We start from the raw sequence: 18,118 nt of genomic DNA on the forward strand, positions 1-18,118 counted from the left end.
CATGACCAACCAATCTCTTTTATAGCTAGTGGGCTTTAGTAGAATACAAGTTTTTGTTGTGTGGTGATGGGTTACGAATTTAGCTTATGTAATAGCTTACCTGAGGGGTATCTTATGAAGCAAGCAAGATCAACTCAGTTAAAAGGTTCACCAGTACTCAAGCTTCAGTACTACGAAGGTGGATATTGCACGTCCACCTGCTGCTAACTCTTGCAGGCTTGTAACTGTGCGTGCATGTCGAACATAGCTAGTTTACACCAAACTCTTCATTAAGACAATGCTGAAACATAAATCCATGGTCGAGTCAGTGCCACATTTTCATTTGTACCGAAATCAAAATGAAAAAAAGTTATTGTTACGGCTTTCTAGGTGGGAAGGAGAGTCGGACCAAAATGCGGCGTGTAGATTGCGATCCATGTTTAGTAAACAAACGTAAAACACGAATCAATTACAAACACTACAAAACAAAGAACGTAACGAAAACCGAAACAGCCTATACTGGTGTAAATAAACACAGAACAAGGACATCAGGACACTAAGGACAATCACCCACGAAACACTCAAAGAATATGGCTGCCTAAATATGGTTCCCAATCAGAGACAACGATAAACACCTGCCTCTGATTGAGAACCACTTCAGGCAGCCATAGACTTAACTAGAACATCCCACTAAGCTACAATCCCAATACAAACACACCACATACAAAAACCCATGCCACACCCTGGCCTGACCAAATAAATGAAGACAAACACAAAATACTTCGACCAGGGCGTGACAGTTATCTTGCAAATTCAGCAGGCTATGGTTTGAAAGAGGCTTTTAGAAGGGCTGTCTTATTACTTATCGTTAATGCCATCTTTATTTTATTACTTATCGTTAATGCCATCTTTATTTTATTACTTATCGTTAATGCCATCTTTATTTTATTACTTATTGTTAATGCCATCTTTATTTTATTACTTATCGTTAATGCCATCTTTATTTTATTACTTATCGTTAATGCCATCTTTATTTTATTACTTATCGTTAATGCCATCTTTATTTTATGACTTATTGTTAATGCCATCTTTATTTTATGACTTATCGTTAATGCCATCTTTATTTTATTACTTATCGTTAATGCCATCTTTATTTTATTACTTATCGTTAATGCCATCTTTATTTTATTACTTATCGTTAATGCCATCTTTATTTTATTACTTATCGTTAATGCCATCTTTATTTTATTACTTATCGTTAATGCCATCTTTGGTGTGCTTATCAATGCACAAGCATCTCTTTTCCCACTCCTATCTATGTATTTTTATCTATCTATATTTTTTCACAAAGTTTTACATTGTGTGAAGTTTAAAATACATTCTGTCATTACTAAATGTGCAATGTGATATATTTTAACATTGTTATTTTTTCACATACAATACTAATTTGATTAATTAAATATTGAATTATTCGTCCTCCTGTGGGTAGTTTGGGTAATGTCAGGTTATCAAATCAAATGGTATTAGTCACATGTGCCAAACAGGTATTATAGTGAAACAATCTTATAGTGAAATGCTTACTTATGAGCCCATACTGACAATGCAGTTTAAAAAAATAATAAGAAATAAAATAACTAGTAATTAAAGAGTAGCAGTAAAATAACAATAGCAAGACTATGTACAGGGGGTACCGGTACAGAGTCAATGTGCGGGGGCACCGGCTAGTTGAGGGAATATGTACATGTAGGTAGAGTTATTAAAGTGACTATGCATAGATGATTACAACAGAGAGTAGCAGCGGTGTAAAAGAGGGGGGTGGGGGGTGGAAATGCAAATAGTCTGGGTAGCCATTTGATAAGATGTTCAGTAGTCTTATGGCTTGGGGGTAGAAGCTGTTTAGAAGCCTATTGGACCTAGACTTGGCGCTCCAGTACTGCTTGCCATGTGCGGTAGCATAGAGAACAGTCTACCATGACTAGGGTGGCTGGAGTCTTTGACAATTTTTAGGGCCTTCCTCTGGCACCGCCTGGTATAGAGGTCCTGGGTGGCAGGAAGCTTGGCCCCAGTGATGTACTTGGTCATTTGCACTACCCTCTGGAGTGCCTTGCGGTCGGAGGCTGAGCAGTTGCCAGACCAGGCAGTGATGCAACCAGTCAGGATGGTGCAGTTGTAAAACCTTTTGAGGATCTGAGGACCCATGTCAAATCCTTTCAGTCTCCTGAGGGGGAATAGGTTTTGTCATGCCCTCTTCATGACTGTCTTGGTGTGCTTGGACCATGTTAGTTAGTTGGTGATGTGGACGCTAAGGAACTTGAAGCTCTCAACCTGCTCCACTGCAGCCCCATCGATGAGAATGGGGGGCATGCTCGGTCCTCTTTTTAATGTAGTCCACAATCATCTCCTTTGTCTTGATCACGTTGAGGGAGAGGTTGTTGTTCTTGCACCACAAGGCCAGGTCTCTGATCTCCTTCCTATAGGCTGTCTCGTCGTTGTCGGTGATCAGGCCTACCACTGTTGTGTCATCGGCAAACTTAATGATGATGTTGGAGTCGTGCCTGGCCATGCAGTCATGAGTGAACAGGGAGAACAGGAGGGGACTGAGTACGCACCCCTGAGGGGCCCCTGTGTTGAGGATCAGTGTGGCGGATGTGTTGTTACCTACCCTTATCACCCGGTGGCGGCCCGTCAGGAAGTCCAGGATCCAGAGGGAGGTGTTTAGTCACAGTGTCATTAGCTTATTGATGAGCTTTGAGGGCACTATGGTGTTGAACGCTGAGCTGTAGTCAATGAATAGCATTCTCACGTAGGTGTTCATTTTGTCCAGGTGGGAAAGGACTGTGTAGAGTGCAATGGAGATTGCATCATCTGTGGATCTGTTAGGGCAGATTGCAAATTGGAGGGGTCTGGGGTTTCTGGGATAATGGTGTTAATGTGAGCCATGACCAGCCTTACAAAGCACTTCATGACTACCAACGGGAGTGCTACGGGTCGGTAGTAATTTAGGCAGGTTACTTTATTGTTCATGGGCACAGGTACTATAGTGGTCTGCTTTAACATGCTGGTATTACAGACTCGGACAGGCAGAGGTTGAAAATGTCAGTGAAGACACTTACCAGTTGGTCAGCGCATGCTTGCAGTAATCCATGGCTTCAGGTTGGGGTATGTACACACGGTCACTGTGGTGACGACATCATCTATGCACTTATTGATGAAGCCAATGACTGATGTGGTGTACTCCTCAATGCCATCGGAGGAATCCCTGAACATATTCCAGTCTGTGCTAGCAAAACAGTCCTGTAGTTTAGCATCTGCTTCATTTGACCACTTTTTTATTGTTCGAGTCACTGGTGCTTCCTGCTTTAATTCTTTCTTGTAAGCAAGAATCAAGAGGATAGAATTATGGTCAGATTTGCCAAATGGAGGGTGAGGGAGAGCTTTGTATGCAGCTCTGTGTGTGGAGTAAAGGTGGTCCAGAGTTTTTTCCCTCTGGTTGCACATTTAACATGCTGATAGAAATTTGGTAAGACGGATTTAAGTTTCCCTGCATTAAAGTCCCCAGCTTCTAGGAGCGCCGCCTCTGGGTAAGCCTTTTCATGTTTGCTTATGCCAGAATACAGCTCATTCACTGCTATCCTAGTACCAGCATCAGTCTGTGGTGGTATGTAGACAACTATGAAAAATACAGATGAAAGCTCTCTAGGTAGTGTGGTCTACAGCTTATCATGAGATACTCTACCTCAGGTGAGCAAAACCTTGAGACTTCCTTAGATATCGTGCACCGGCAGTTATTTACAAAAAATACGTAGTCTGCTGCCCCTTGTCTTACCAGATGCCGCTGTTCTATCCTGACGGTACAGCGTATAACCTGCCAGCTGTATGTTGATAATGTCATCGTTCAGCCACGACTCCGTGAAGCATAAGATGTTACAGTTTTGAATGTCCCGTTGGTAGTTTAATCATCCGCTTAGGTCATTGATTTTATTTTCCAAAGATTGCACGTTTGCTAGCAGAATGGAAGGAAGTGGGGGTTTATTCGATCGCTTACGAATTCTCAGAAGGCTGCCCGCCCTCTGGCACCTTTTTCCTCTGTCTTCTCTTCACACAAATGATGGGGATCTGGGCCTGTTCCCGGTAAGCAGTATATCATTCACATCATTCACTTCAGACTCGTTAACTTCTTGACGCTACCCATCCCGTTAGCGGGATCATTTTCGTCAGCAACCGCTGAATAGCATACCGCCACAGTCAAATAATATTACTAAAAAATATTCACATTCATGAAATCACAAGTGCAATATTGCAAAACACAGCTTAGCATTTTGTTAATCCACCTGTCATCTCATCTTTTGAAATTATGCTTTACAGCGAAAGCAATCCAAGCGTTTGTGTAAGTTCATCGATAGCATAGCATAACATTATGTACACTAAGCATTAAGTATCTAGGTCACGAAAATCAGAAAAGCAATCAAATTAATCGTTTACCTTTGATGATCTCCAGATGTTTTCACTCACGAGACAAATGTTCCTTTTGTTCCATAAAGACTATTTTTATACCCAAAATACCTCCGTTTGTTTGTCGCGTTATGTTCAGAAATCCACAGGAAAGAGCGGTTACGACCCACCATATTGTTTACTGTTATTATCAGCGCCAGGGGGGCCTGGATAGCTCCTCCATCTGGACTAGATAGTTTTCTCTTGTTTGCTGCTCTCTTTTTATATAGACTTTCATGTTTGCATTTTTGTGCGCATTGTAGTGTGAGATCGTAATTGACACATGTATGTGTAAGAGATGTGTGTATCTGTGTAACTATGGAGGGAGGGCATGTTTTATGGCACTCTGGCTTGGCTTTAACTGATAACCCAGATTAGGGTTGGGCGGTATCCAGTATTTAATTTGCCATACCTTTTCTGTACTGTCGTGTCTTTACTATCATTAACTGAAGACTGATCGTTTTTATCAAAGATTCTCTGTAATTAGTTATTACGCGATTAGACTGATTAATCATGTAACCGTTTATTACTAGGAAGTCGGGGCACCAAGAAAAAATATTCAGATTACAAAGTTATAATTTCCTAAAATAACTTTCAGATATTTTATCTGATCAATTAGTCTTCGAATGAATGAATTATTTACTTTACCTCACGCTTGTCTCATTCCAAACATTGTAAATTATTTGTTATCTGCACGAACCCAGTCTTCACTATGAGTCATCCATACATCAATTGTCTTAAATCACCCCGCTCCTCCGCTCTCTCCACTGGCTTCCAGTTGAAGCTCGCATCCGCTACAAGCCCATGGTGCTTGCCTACGGAGCTGTGAGGGGAACGGCACCGCAGTACCTCCAGGCTCTGATCAGGCCCTACACCCAAACAAGGGCACTGCGTTCATCCACCTCTGGCCTGCTCGCCTCCCTACCACTGAGGAAGTACAGTTCCCGCTCAGCCCAGTCAAAACTGTTCGCTGCTCTGGCCCCCCAATGGTGGAACAAACTCCCTCACGACGCCAGGACAGCGGAGTCAATCACCACCTTCCGGAGACACCTGAAACCCCACCTCTTTAAGGAATACCTAGGATAGGATAAAGTTATCCTTCTCACCCCCCCATAAATGATTTAGATGCACTATTGTAAAGTGGCTGTTCCACTGGATGTCATTAGGTGAATTCACCAATTTGTAAGTCGCTCTGGATAAGAGCGTCTGCCAAATGACTTAAATGTAAATGTAAATCATTTATTTATTACTAACTAAGTAATTCACAGAAATGCATAAACAAACAAACAAGGTAAATGTAATGATAGGAGAATGTGCCCTAGTGGGCTAAACCGGCATGCCGGCTTGTTAGACAAAAGGGGAAGTGGGGGCCGACAAAGAAGTCACTTCAGAGTGATAATTATAACAATTGGAATGCTAATCCTTTACACATGAATGCTCACTCAATCGGGAACAATTGCAATCAATATATATATATTTACACTCAGTGTGTCGTCTTGATCGCTGGTGAAAAGTTTGTTTCTTTTGTAGAATTGTCCGTCTCTCTCCCTCTCTCTCTCTCGGTTGTGGTTAGAGGGGATAGTTCAGAGTGACATGCATTTGTTTCGTCATAGAATGGATGTTTCGGCGGTTGTCGTTCTTCACCTTCAATGATACCGAATTCCTAGCTGCAGACTAGTAATTAATATCAAAGACTTGTTCTTATTCTGTCGGTATCGATAGTCTAAGAGTTTAATCACGTGGTATGGTTAAAAGATTCAGCAATGGTCTACAACCTTTGTCTCCTCCTCTAATGGAGAAAAACATGGTCTGCAACCTTTAGCCATCTCGTAATGGAGGTAAGCTCTGTCTGCTGGTTCGAAAACCCGAGTGGGGGTTTTATTCGGAAGGGCCGAAAAAGGGCTGTCCCAGGAGGCTTTACCCTCACTGGGCTCAGGGGCGGTCCTCTGATTTAGTTCAAATCAAAGGGGAATTGTAGTTTTCTTCATTAAACAGTCCAAAATCATATTACACATTTATACAAACAGTATCATACTCACTCATTCATCTTATACAACAATTAGATGTAAACCTCATATCTGAGGCTATTATATAAACAGCGTTATGGTAATGTTGCCACACCGTCTCCCATGAGCTTCCCCAAGTTGTGACAAACAGACCGGTTCGTAGCTGGATTCTTCACCGATCTTTTATACTTTCTCTGGAACATGAAATTTGTTCGTACCTCAAGTTCTGTGAGGTGGAAGGATTTCCTTTGTCCTCTATGAAAATGTACTCTCTCTATACTGTGTGTCCATGAGGAGATCCTCAGGAATTTACAACGTCTCTCTGACCACAGCAACCTAGTTCAAGGAGGAAAGGGGGGCAGGGAGAGGGGGATGGGGCTTGTTATACCCAAAGAGGCCAACTTCATGACAGTACCGTACCGGGATATACGGTATTACTGAATATGAACACAAGGGGGCGCCATTTAAAAATATAATATATATATATTGATTAATTAAATATTGAATTATTCGTCCTCCTGTGGGTAGTTTGGGTAATGTCAGGTTATCAAATCAAATCGTATTAGTCACATGTGCCGAACAGGTATATCTCCATGGCCATGGCAAATGCATATCTGGAGCCCTAAACTGGAAATAATGTATTTGACACATCTTAGAATTCTTATAGTTATACTTAATTGGGCTGTCCCCGACAGCTCCTTTTTGGGCTGTCCCTCCCAAAATCTTGGTCAACCAAAAGTCATCTGTTCTTTCGACCAATCAATTGGTCAACATTTTTAAACATGTATTTTTCCATATATATATATATAGACACACCCTATGTGTTTTAATAAAATCACCTATACACATTGAGTTTGTCTGATGCTTAAACAGAGATCTAAATTCCCCCCCCAAAAAAACACAAAAAAACTTAACCTGACCCAACTATTCTCCTCCCGCTCCTGCTGCCTTTCACAGATTCTGCCATTACTCTTCTGAAGTTTCTGGTAATAGGAGAGGAGAAGGCAACCTTTCTCATGTTGGATGCCAATTTATCTTACCATTTCTACCGATCTGCGTGCCAGTTAAGGTTTTCATATGCACAGTTTCGTGAAACAGTTTAATTTTAAATAAAGTCTTCATCTCAAAACCATTGTCATGTGGTTAATCAAAATTATATCCAAATCTAATCTGATAGAAACCTAAAATGTAACTATGTCAAAATAGCCTACAATAAAGCCAACAAATAAAAGCATTGCAGCCAGCAGGTAGACAATATCCTGATAAAAATAAATATCCTATAAATCACATTGGCTACACATGGCCAGTCTGCAACAAACCTGAAACATTGTATCAACTATTAACCTGGGTCCAGCCCCAAAGCTTGCACTAGCGAACTTGCAACATTGTATACAAGTTTACAGAGTTTCCCCTCTCATGACAGACACAGCTGTAGGCTATTTGTGCAAGGGATAAGAAGCAGTGCTTGACTTGGGGAGGAGCTCACCGGAGCCACGTACCGGCACCTCAAATGTTCTACTGTTTGAGCTCCTGTTCCTCTTATAGAATATCAGCTCAAAAGTACTGTGGAGCTCCTGCACCTAAATATAAACAGTACCGGCACCCAAAATGACTACTCAATCTATTTCAGTCCAAGTCAAGCACTGATAAGAAGTAATCAGGTAGACTTATTAAGCGTAACATGTTTCACTTTGAGAGCTGGAAAGATTTTTCAGGTAGCCTAAAGGCCTACTTCTATGTGTGTGTGTCCTTACTCAACATGGACAGGAGAGCTCCAAACAAAAGACAATTACTAAATGGACTAAACTCGCAAATGGGATGAAATAAACTAAAACTTGTTTCTCACAAGTGTAGCATAGGTTGTGCGCTCTGCAAACAATGTGTCCACTCAGACAATGAGAACAAGAAGACTGGAATAATAATATTGAATGCGTTAAAATAATTACCTTAACCAAAGTAATAAACATTGTAGATTAGGAATTCAAATCAAATGTTATTTGTCACATACACAGATGCAGCAGATGTTATTGCGGGTGAAGCGAAATGCTTGTGTTCCAAGCTCCAACAGTGCAGTAGTATCTAACAATTCACACCAATACACACAAATCTAGAAGTAAAAGAATGGAATTAAGAAATATATAAATGTTAGGACGAGCAATGTCGGTGTGGCATTGACTAAAATGCAGTAGAGTACATTATATACATATGAAATGAGTAAAGCAGTATGTGAACGTTATTAAAGTGACCAGTGATTCCAACTTTATGTACAGGGCAGCAGCCTCTAAGGTACAGGGTTGAGTAACTGGGTGGTAGCCGGTAAGTGTACTGCTACTGATACATGGGACTAGAAATTGATATAGACTAAAAATCAAATGCAAACAATTCACACAGTGAATGTGCACAAATTGGCAGGAGAGAGAGCATTCTGGAGAGAAAAGTGCATTGTACATCTGGGCGCATGGTCAATCCGACGTCTGCATTGGCCATGCAGCATTTACTGTGATATGGCCTCAGCAGATGTCAGGGCATTCATACATTCATTATTGTATTTAGTATTATTCATTATTGCCCTTCACGGAGAAGTGCAGAGCTGTTGTCAAGGAAGTCAGTTTGTGTTTATACAGGATGTACCGCCCCGACCTACTTGTCAACCAATCAATCAATCAATGCGGAGCTATACAGAGCCCTCCGCATTGTTACAACATTTGGGAGGCACACGACGATGAGCTCGATTTGGCCTCTGCATGCCTCTGGAGGCTCCACAATTGCATCCCACCCTCCATATGGAGCCTCCTACCATATTTTCGGATCAAGCATAAATTGACTTTCAGTATAGACACACCTTCTCATTCCAGGGTTTTTCTTTATTTTTACTATTTTCTACTTTGTAGAATAATAGTGAGACATCAACACTATGAAATATCACATATGGAATCATGTAGTAACCAAAAAAGTGTTAAACAAACCAAAATGAATTTTATAATTTAGATTCTTCAAAGCAGCCACCCTTAGCCTTGATGACAGCTTTGCACACTTTTGGCATTCTCTCATCCAGCTTCAGCTGGAATGCTTTTCCAACGGTCTTGAAGGAGTTCCTATATATGCAGAGCACTTGTTGGCTGCTTTTCCTTCACTCTGCAGTCCAACTCATTCCAAATCATCTCAATTTGTTAGAGGTCGGGTGATTGTGGAAGCCAGGTCAAATAGACCTTACACAGCCTGGAGGTGTGTTGGGTCATTGTCCTGTTAAAATTTAAAAAAAAAATGATAGTCCCACTAAGCACAAACCAGATGGGATGGTATATCGCTGTAGAATGCTGTGGTAGCCATGCTGGTTAAGAGTGCCTTGAATTCTAAATAAAACCCCAACAGGGTCACCAGCAAAGCACCATCACAGCTCCTCCTCCATGCTTCACGGTGGGAACCACACATGCAGAGATCATCCATTCACCTACTCTGCGGCTCAGAAAGACACGGCAGTTGGAAATCTCAAATTTGGACTCTTTAGACCAAAGGACAGATTTCCACCAGTCTACTTGAACTCTGTGAAGCATTTATTTGGACTGCAATCTAAGGTGTAGTTAACTCTAATGAACTTATCCTCTGCAGCAGAGGTAACTCTGGGTCTTAATTTCCTGTGGCGGTTTCATCCTAGCGCTTGAGAGTTTCAAAGTTCTTGACATTTTCCGTATTGACTCACCTCCATGTCTTAAAGTAATGATGGACTGTCATTTCTCTTTGCTTATTTGAGCTGTTCTTGCCATAATATGAACTGTGCCTTTAACAAATAGGGGTATCTTCAGTATACCACCCCTACTTTGTCACAACACAACTGGTTGGCTCAAATTAATTTAGAAGGAAAGAAATTCCACAAATTATTTCATAGATTTGATTCCTTTATTATTATTCTTCAATGTAGAAAATAGTATAAATAAAGAAAATCCCTTGAATGAGTAGGTGTGTCCAAACTTTTGACTGGTAGAGCGTCTGCTAAATGACTTAAATGTAAATGTAAAAATGTAATGGTACTGTTTACAGTATTTTTAACGGTATTGAAAATTATACCATCTGTATTTTCAAAATATCCATAGATACAGTATAAAGTCCAGATAAACTCTCCTTCTTTGTCTGGATGGATCTCTGTGTTGCTTTTCATAAAGAATGGGAAAAGCATGTTCAGAAAACAAATGGTATGCAGAGGCTGCCATGCACTTCTCCCCACTCCCTCTCCAAGCTGCCTTGGGTGGGATGGGTCTGGTATGAAAACACTGAGCTTTTCAAACCTTGCTGCCCTCCCCCTGATGTCTACCTGCCACCTTTGACCCCTTGCTTGTTCCACTTGAAGGTATTTAGGCTATAAAGCCGTGGGGTGGAGTAGCACAGGGGAGTGGAGCCACACAGGTAGTGAAAGTCCAGAACAGGCAGGAACATCTACTACGTACCTACCTACCCGGGACTTTCTCCTACCACAGAAATGGGCTCCGGGTTCTTACAAACCTCTAAGGGAGAGGTATGGATCTCTCGCTTAATACAGTAAGTAGGTGGACACACACACACACACACACACACACACACACACACACATATATATAATGAGCGAGAGAAATGTTAATTGATTTGGCGATGTTGACATATGTTTTCCATGCCAATAAAGCCTTTAAATTGAATTTGAATTGAAATGAGAGAGAGAGAATAGGAGAGAAAGAGAGAAATAAAGAAAAGTTTAGTGGAGCTACAAGGCAGACGGCTAGAAGTGTGTTTAGACAAATGGTTTAGGCACCAGGGTTGCATGGGGACTAAACTGCTATACAGCTAAACCGCCTCTAGACATAATGGCTTAGTAAAAGGCTTGTTAGGAATGTGATAGGTTAGGTTGGTTGTCCTGGATTGTACTGGTGGTGACTTCAATTAGATCAGAGACTGAGACTGAGTGGTTTAGGCATATTTTCCTACTGAGTTTAATCAAATGAGTGTGAGACTGACTATCCTTATTGTGGGCATGTTTTAAGAACAAAGTTGCATTTCACATGTCAAGTCATGGTGGCTGTAGTATTTTGGAGGGAATGGACTAAGCACTTTCCACTCAGCCTATTCTGTTCCATGTCAGACAGTCTTTGTGTGGTTTGAGTTGGGGCTGCGATCTTGGTAGAATAGTAATAGATGCATTTGAATGCCCTCCCCACCTCCCTGTATTGAGCTCTTGGTCTGATGCCATCCCATGCCCATGCGTCCAATGAAAACGAATGCGCTCTGTAGGTCTACGTGTATAAATGTCTGTTGCAAGTACCTGGGAACCAATCACAGTTGTTCTAATGTTGTGACATCCAGCGATCGGGTCTGGGTTGGTGTTAGATTTGCATATCCATTATGTGCATACAAATTCACACTGGCAGGTTCAAAGTACCAATGCTGTTTTCATAACCAAGTGGGAGGTAGGAATTTACCAGTTGTGAAGTCGTAAATACCAGTTGGATGCATTCACATGCTTTGAACTTGTTGCGAACAAGTTGCTTAAACCATAAACTAAAACTACAGCTATCATGCTTGTAAACAAATTATAGTGTTCAAAACCATGAATACATTTATTAAATTATATTTTGTTGTTGCATATAACTGCCGAAAATGATGGTATTAAGATAATTACCTTAGTACAGTGGTTGCTCCACTAAAAGTTGTGTGATTATGCTGCGGGACTTAGAGGTCATTTGTGGTTTCGTGCGGTACCCTGCGTCACCACTTCTTTGCTCCAGACCAGTGCAAGGGGGTGTTAGAGCACTGATTATGCTTTTGGGTCCTACTGTGTTTCTGACAATGAATGGGTGACAAAAACCTAAAAAGAAACTGATAATTGTACACAACTTCAGTATTACTTGTTACACTAAGGTTTTATTTATTATTTTTATTTATTAGGATTATTTTGCTCTTAACATAGTACTGTATGCCACTCCTGACCAGTCATTTTTTAACCTTTATTTAACTAGGCAAGTCAGTTAAGAACAAATTCTTATTTTCAATGACGGCCTAGGAACAATGGGTTAACTGCCTGTTCAGGGGCAGAACGGGGGTTTGAACTTGCAACCTTCCAGTTACTAGTCCAACACTAGTACAGCGCCTGAGTGGCATAATAGTCTAAGACACTGCATAGCAGCTCAAGCTACAGATGCTTATTCAATACCCATGCTGGCCTTGACTTGGAGACCCATGAGATGACTGTAGGTTTTTGGTTTTTCTCCCTCTAAAAACAGAAATAATTCTAAATAACGAACTGGCTTTATTTACAAATTAGTAATAATGTCTCACCTCATGATCAAGAATGTCCTTTATCGCTCATTTTGCATTATTTGAAAACAAAATCATCTCCAAAATATTTTTATTTTTCAGCTAAGAGATTATTATTATTAATTTAGAATTATATAAAAGCCTGTTGGATATTCTCACAGATATATTAATAACCCTGTTATTAGCAGGACAATATATATTGGTCATATTGGTCATGGCTCCTGAGTGGCGCACATTGGGGTTGTCTTGCAGTTCTCCAGCTGTATCCACTGAAAGTGCACAAGGTTCAAGGCACGAGGGCAGGGGGCACGGGATGGGTTGCAGAGCAGCACACAGAAGACCAACCTAGCCCATGGGGAAGGGACGAGGAGGAAGAGGGAGGGTGTGGACCCCCACCCCGCCACACTGGCAACACTTTAACAGGCATTGCACTAATAATGGAGCTGACTAGGAAAACATTCCCGCTGTTCTGTTCTTAGTGCCAGTCAGCAGGTTCAAACTAAAACAATGTAACTAATAATGGGATCCTATGCTTTCATTAATAAAATAATGATAAAAATACTCTTTCAAAATGCGGTTGTTTATTTAGTTATGGATCCATAACTACTATGGAATAAATATCACTGAATTACAGAAATATCCTCCAATCCTCTCTATGCAATTATTGGCGGAGAGTCACGTCATATTTTTCGATATACTGTAGGCTTACCGTAGGCGACATGAGTCTCACTAGTGTTGAGTTATGTGCTGTTAAAAGTGGTGTAGGTCTTATTTAATGAAGAGCATTTTGAAGGATTTGAAACAATAGCCTACAACTATTTTAGTGCCGTTTTGTGCTGCTCTGGGACAAGCATGGAGACTGGTCTTGATAATCAATTTGATTTAGATTTTCACTGAATCTCCGTTTGGGTAGTGGATAGACTAGAATTTGAAAATTAGGATGTAGAAATGTCATTCTCTTAGTGTAACATTTATTTAACTAGGCAAGTCAGTTAAGACCAAATTCTTATTTACAAGGACAGCCTACACCTTCCTCCCTGTCGGGGAATTGAGCCTCGGCCTCCTGCTTGCCCGCACGACACAGGGATTATTTAGCTAAATAGCCCAGTACTGTAGCCTACTCCCGACCGTCACGTTGTACAGCGCCATATTTTCCGTTCCATCCTAATGGAAATCCAGAGGGTTTTTCACTTTTCTTGGAATAGAAACACTGTAATATTAACCTCTCTGGGGTATGTGGGACTGGCGTCCCACCTGGCCAAATGCCAGTGAAAATGCAGAGCGCCAAATTCAAATAAATTACTATAAAAATAAAACTTTCATGAAATCACACATGTAAGATACCAAATTAAAGCTACACTTGTTGTGAATCCAGCCAACATGTCAGATTTCAAAAAGTATTTTCAGCGAAAGCAAACAATGCTATTATTTGAGGATAGCACCTCCGTAAACAAAGAGAGAAACCATATTTCAACCCTACAGGCGCGACACAAAACGCAGAAATAAAAATATAAATCATGCCTTACATTTGACAAGCTTCTTTTGTTGGCACTCCAATAAGTCCCGTAAACATCACAAATGGTCCTTTTGTTCGATTAATTCCGTCGATATGTATCCAAAATGTCCATTTATTTGACGCGTTTGATCCAGAAAAACACTGGTTCCAACTTGCGCAAGGTGACTACAAAATATCTCAAAAGTTACCTGTAAACTTTGCCAAAACATTTCAAACTTCTTTTGTAATAAAACTTTTGGTATTTTTTGTGTTCAATGCAGGAAGAAAACAAACTGACTCTAACTTTCTGGTCACGCGCCTCTATCTAACAGTACACTTGAAGTGACCCTCGTTTTGAACAGGGCTACTTCTTCATTACACAAAGGAAAAAGCTCGACCAATTTCTCAAGACTGGTGACATCCAGTGGAAGCGGTAGGAACTGCAAGAAGATTCCCAATGAAAACCCATTGAAAAGAGAGTGACCCCCCCAAAAAAAAATCTGAATGGTTTGTCCTCAGGGTTTCACCTGCTACATAAGTTCTGTTGTACTCACAGACATGATTCAAACAGTTTTAGAAGCTTCAGCGTGTTTTCTATCCAAATCTACTAATAATATGCATATCTTATCTTCTGGGGATGAGTAGCAGACAGTTGAATTTGGGCATGCATTTAATCCGGATGTGAAAATACTGCCCCCTGTCATCAAGAAGTTAAGCTAATTAATTATGCAACATTTCTTCAAATCAGTCCCATATGCTATGTTCTTACAAAAAAAGGTTTTAAATTCTCTAGTACAGCCACTATTAAAGGCTATTATTTGATATATATGCCCTCTGGTGGTCAAACTAGCACTAACTAGCATTAATGGTACCAGTGGTTCACACTTAAATAACGTGCCATAGAATTCTGCGGCACATTGCAAGCAGCGCCGCAGTACGCTACAACTTTTAAAGGACGAACCACTGTAGGTGATGTCAGAGGTTAGCTTGTGGGAAAGTGGGAGCTCTGGATGATAGAGGAGTCCCACTAGTAATTACCAGTTGGAGGGGCATTCAATTGGATCTTTCCCAGTCGTATGTGTTAAATTCCCACTTGGTTATGAATGAAGCATTATACTCTCTCTGTCAAAGATGGGTCTGCTAAGAGAGCTCATCTTGCAAGATCCTTGCCATGTTTATGAGTCTATTTAGCAACGGTAGGCATTTCAGTTGTTAGTGGTAACTAAAATAAGGAGTTATACTAGTCATATAAGCAGGGTTTCATTTGTTGCATGTTGCAACTATCCAAGTGTTGATGTACTGTAACCCTGATCAACAACAGATGCAACAGTCCCCTTCCTCCCCCACCAGTGAAGACAAGCTGACTCTCAGGGGACAAAGGCTTAGCCTCAGGTCACACTGACACAACCAACCAGTGATCTTGCATTTGTCTTAGAAACCAACAACCTGTCTGTGTTAATGTGCATGGTAACTGTGATGTGAGCTTGCGTACCCTTGAGAAAGTTATTGAGAAGAGGGGAAGAAATGGAGAAAAAGGGATGGGGATGGATTCTATCACATGATTGACTTATATTCAGTGGTTTGCATATGAAGCAGTATACTCAGGCTAAGCAATGTACTTGGGGTAAACATAGCACTGATCAAGGGTCCATCGTAAAAGGCAACATGCGATCATTGATGACTGATTCCTTCTGACTGTTGGTTCTCTGTGTTAATCAATGTAGAAGTATAGATATGGAGGTGTTGCCATTGTCAGTGATACTGAATCACGTCAGTAATGTTTCTAGTATGCTGTCTCAACTGTCTTTGTAGTTTATCAGGTAAAGCAGAACGCGAACACACCATTTTCTTTTTTAGTACAGCCCAAATCAGACAGGTATTTGTACAGAAGTGACTGTTGTGAAATGTTTTATGTTGTCCCAACATAAACAACAACATATCCCATAATGCCTTTCTGTATCTCTCCTGATGGTCCTCACATATATCAGTGTGTTCTATGCAGCGTTTTGTTGTATATGCAGTCATTTTCATTGCTTGGTCCAAAGTCCAAAAGAACATATGCTGGTATAGTGATTAGAGGTCGACCAATGATTATTTTTCAATAACGATACCGATTATTGGAGGACCCAAAAAACACGATACTGATTAATCTGCCGATTTATTTTATTTGTTTATTTTATTTATTTGTAATAATGACAACTACAACAATACTGAATGAACACTGATTTTAACTTAATATAATACATCAATAAAATTAATTTAGCCTCAAATAAATAATGAAACATGTTCAATTTGGTTTAAATAATGCAAAAACAAAGTGTTGGAGAAGAAAGTAAAAGTGCGTGTAAAAAAGCTAACGTTTCAGTTCCTTGCTCAGAACATGAGAACATATGAACGCTGGTGGTTCCTTTCAACATGAGTCTTCAATATTCCCAGGTAAGAAGTTTTAGGTGGTAGTTATTATAGGAATTATAGGACTATTACTCTCTATACCATTTGTATTTCATTAACCTTTGACTATTGGATGGTCTTATGGGACCTTTGGTATTGCCAGTGTAACAGTACAGCCTCCGTCCCTCTTCTCGCCCCTACCTGGGCTCGAACCAGGAACACATCGACAACAGCCACCCTCGAAGCATCGTTATCCATCGCTCCACAAAAGCCGCGGCCCTTGCAGGGCAAGGGGAACAACTACTCCAAGTCTCAGAGCGAGTGACGTTTGAAACACTATTAGCGCGCACCCCGCTAACTAGCTAGCCATTTCACATCGGTTACACCAGCCTAATCTCGGGAGTTGATAGGCTTGAAGTCATAGACAGCTCAATGCTTGAAGCATTGTGAAGAGCTGCTGGCAAAACGCACAAAAGTGCTGTTTGAATGAATGCTTACGAGCCAGCTGGTGTCTACCATCGCTCAGTCAGACTGCTCTATCAAATCATAGACTTAATTATAACATAATAACACACGGAAATACGAGCCTTAGGTCATTAATATGGTCGAATCCGGAAACTATCATTTCGAAAACAAAACGTTTATTATTTCAGTGAAATATGGAACTGTTCTGTCACGTTCTGACCTTGGTTCCTTTGTTATGTCTTTGTTTTAGTATGGTCAGGGCGTGAGTTGGGTGGGTTGTCTATGTTAGTTTTTCTATAATTTGGGATTGCTGTGTTTGGCCTGGTATGGTTCTCAATCAGAGGCAGCTGTCAATCGTTGTCCGTGATTGAGAATCATACTTAGGTAGCCTGGTTTCACTTTTGAGATGTGGGTGTTTGTTTTCCGTGTCAGTGCTTGTTGCCACACAGGACTGTTTCATTTATTCACATTTATTGTTTTGTTCCAGTGTTCTGTTGTGTTTTGATTAAACATTATGGACACTTACCACGATGCGCATTGGTCCTCCGATACTTCGCTACTCCTCCTCAGAAGAGGAGGACGAGATCCGTTACATGTTCGGTATTTTATCTAACGGATGTCATCCATAAGTTTAAATATTCATGTTATGCCATAATTCCGTAAAATTCTGGCAAATTAGTTCGCAATGAGCAAGGCGGCCCAAACTGTTGCATATAACCTGAATCTGCGTGCAATGAACACAAGAGAAGTGACACAATTTCACCTGGTTGATATTGCCTGCTAACCTTTCTTTTAGCTAAATATGCAGGTTTAAAAATATATGCTTCTGTGTATTGATTTTAAGAAAGGCATTGATGTTTATGGTCAGGTAAACGGAGCAACGACAGTCCTTTTTCGCAAATGCGCACCGCATCGATTATATGCAACGCAGGACACGCTAAATAAAACTAGTAATATCATCAACCATGTGTAGTTATAACTAGTGATTATGATTGATTGATTGTTTTTTATA

At 40.6% G+C, this 18,118-nt stretch overlaps 1 protein-coding gene across 4 annotated transcripts in view; it reads left to right on the forward strand.

Annotated features, from left to right (window-relative positions):
- uckl1b (uridine-cytidine kinase 1-like 1b) overlaps positions 1 to 18,118 on the forward strand; it is an 89,425-nt gene that overhangs the window by 29,371 nt on the left and 41,936 nt on the right. The window contains exon 1 of one of the 4 annotated variants that reach the window (XM_064956528.1): positions 10,855 to 11,009. The exons of 2 other annotated variants lie outside the window; for them this stretch is intronic. In XM_064956528.1, coding sequence (XP_064812600.1) covers positions 10,951 to 11,009 — 59 coding nt within the window. In that variant the 5' untranslated portion in view covers positions 10,855 to 10,950. Of the gene's footprint in view, positions 1 to 10,854; positions 11,010 to 18,118 lie in introns of those variants that run through there. One more of the 4 variants, XM_064956530.1, reaches the window with a different exon arrangement.

Source organism: Oncorhynchus masou, chromosome 33 (assembly GCF_036934945.1).
Source record: "Oncorhynchus masou masou isolate Uvic2021 chromosome 33, UVic_Omas_1.1, whole genome shotgun sequence".
NCBI lineage: Eukaryota > Metazoa > Chordata > Actinopteri > Salmoniformes > Salmonidae > Oncorhynchus > Oncorhynchus masou.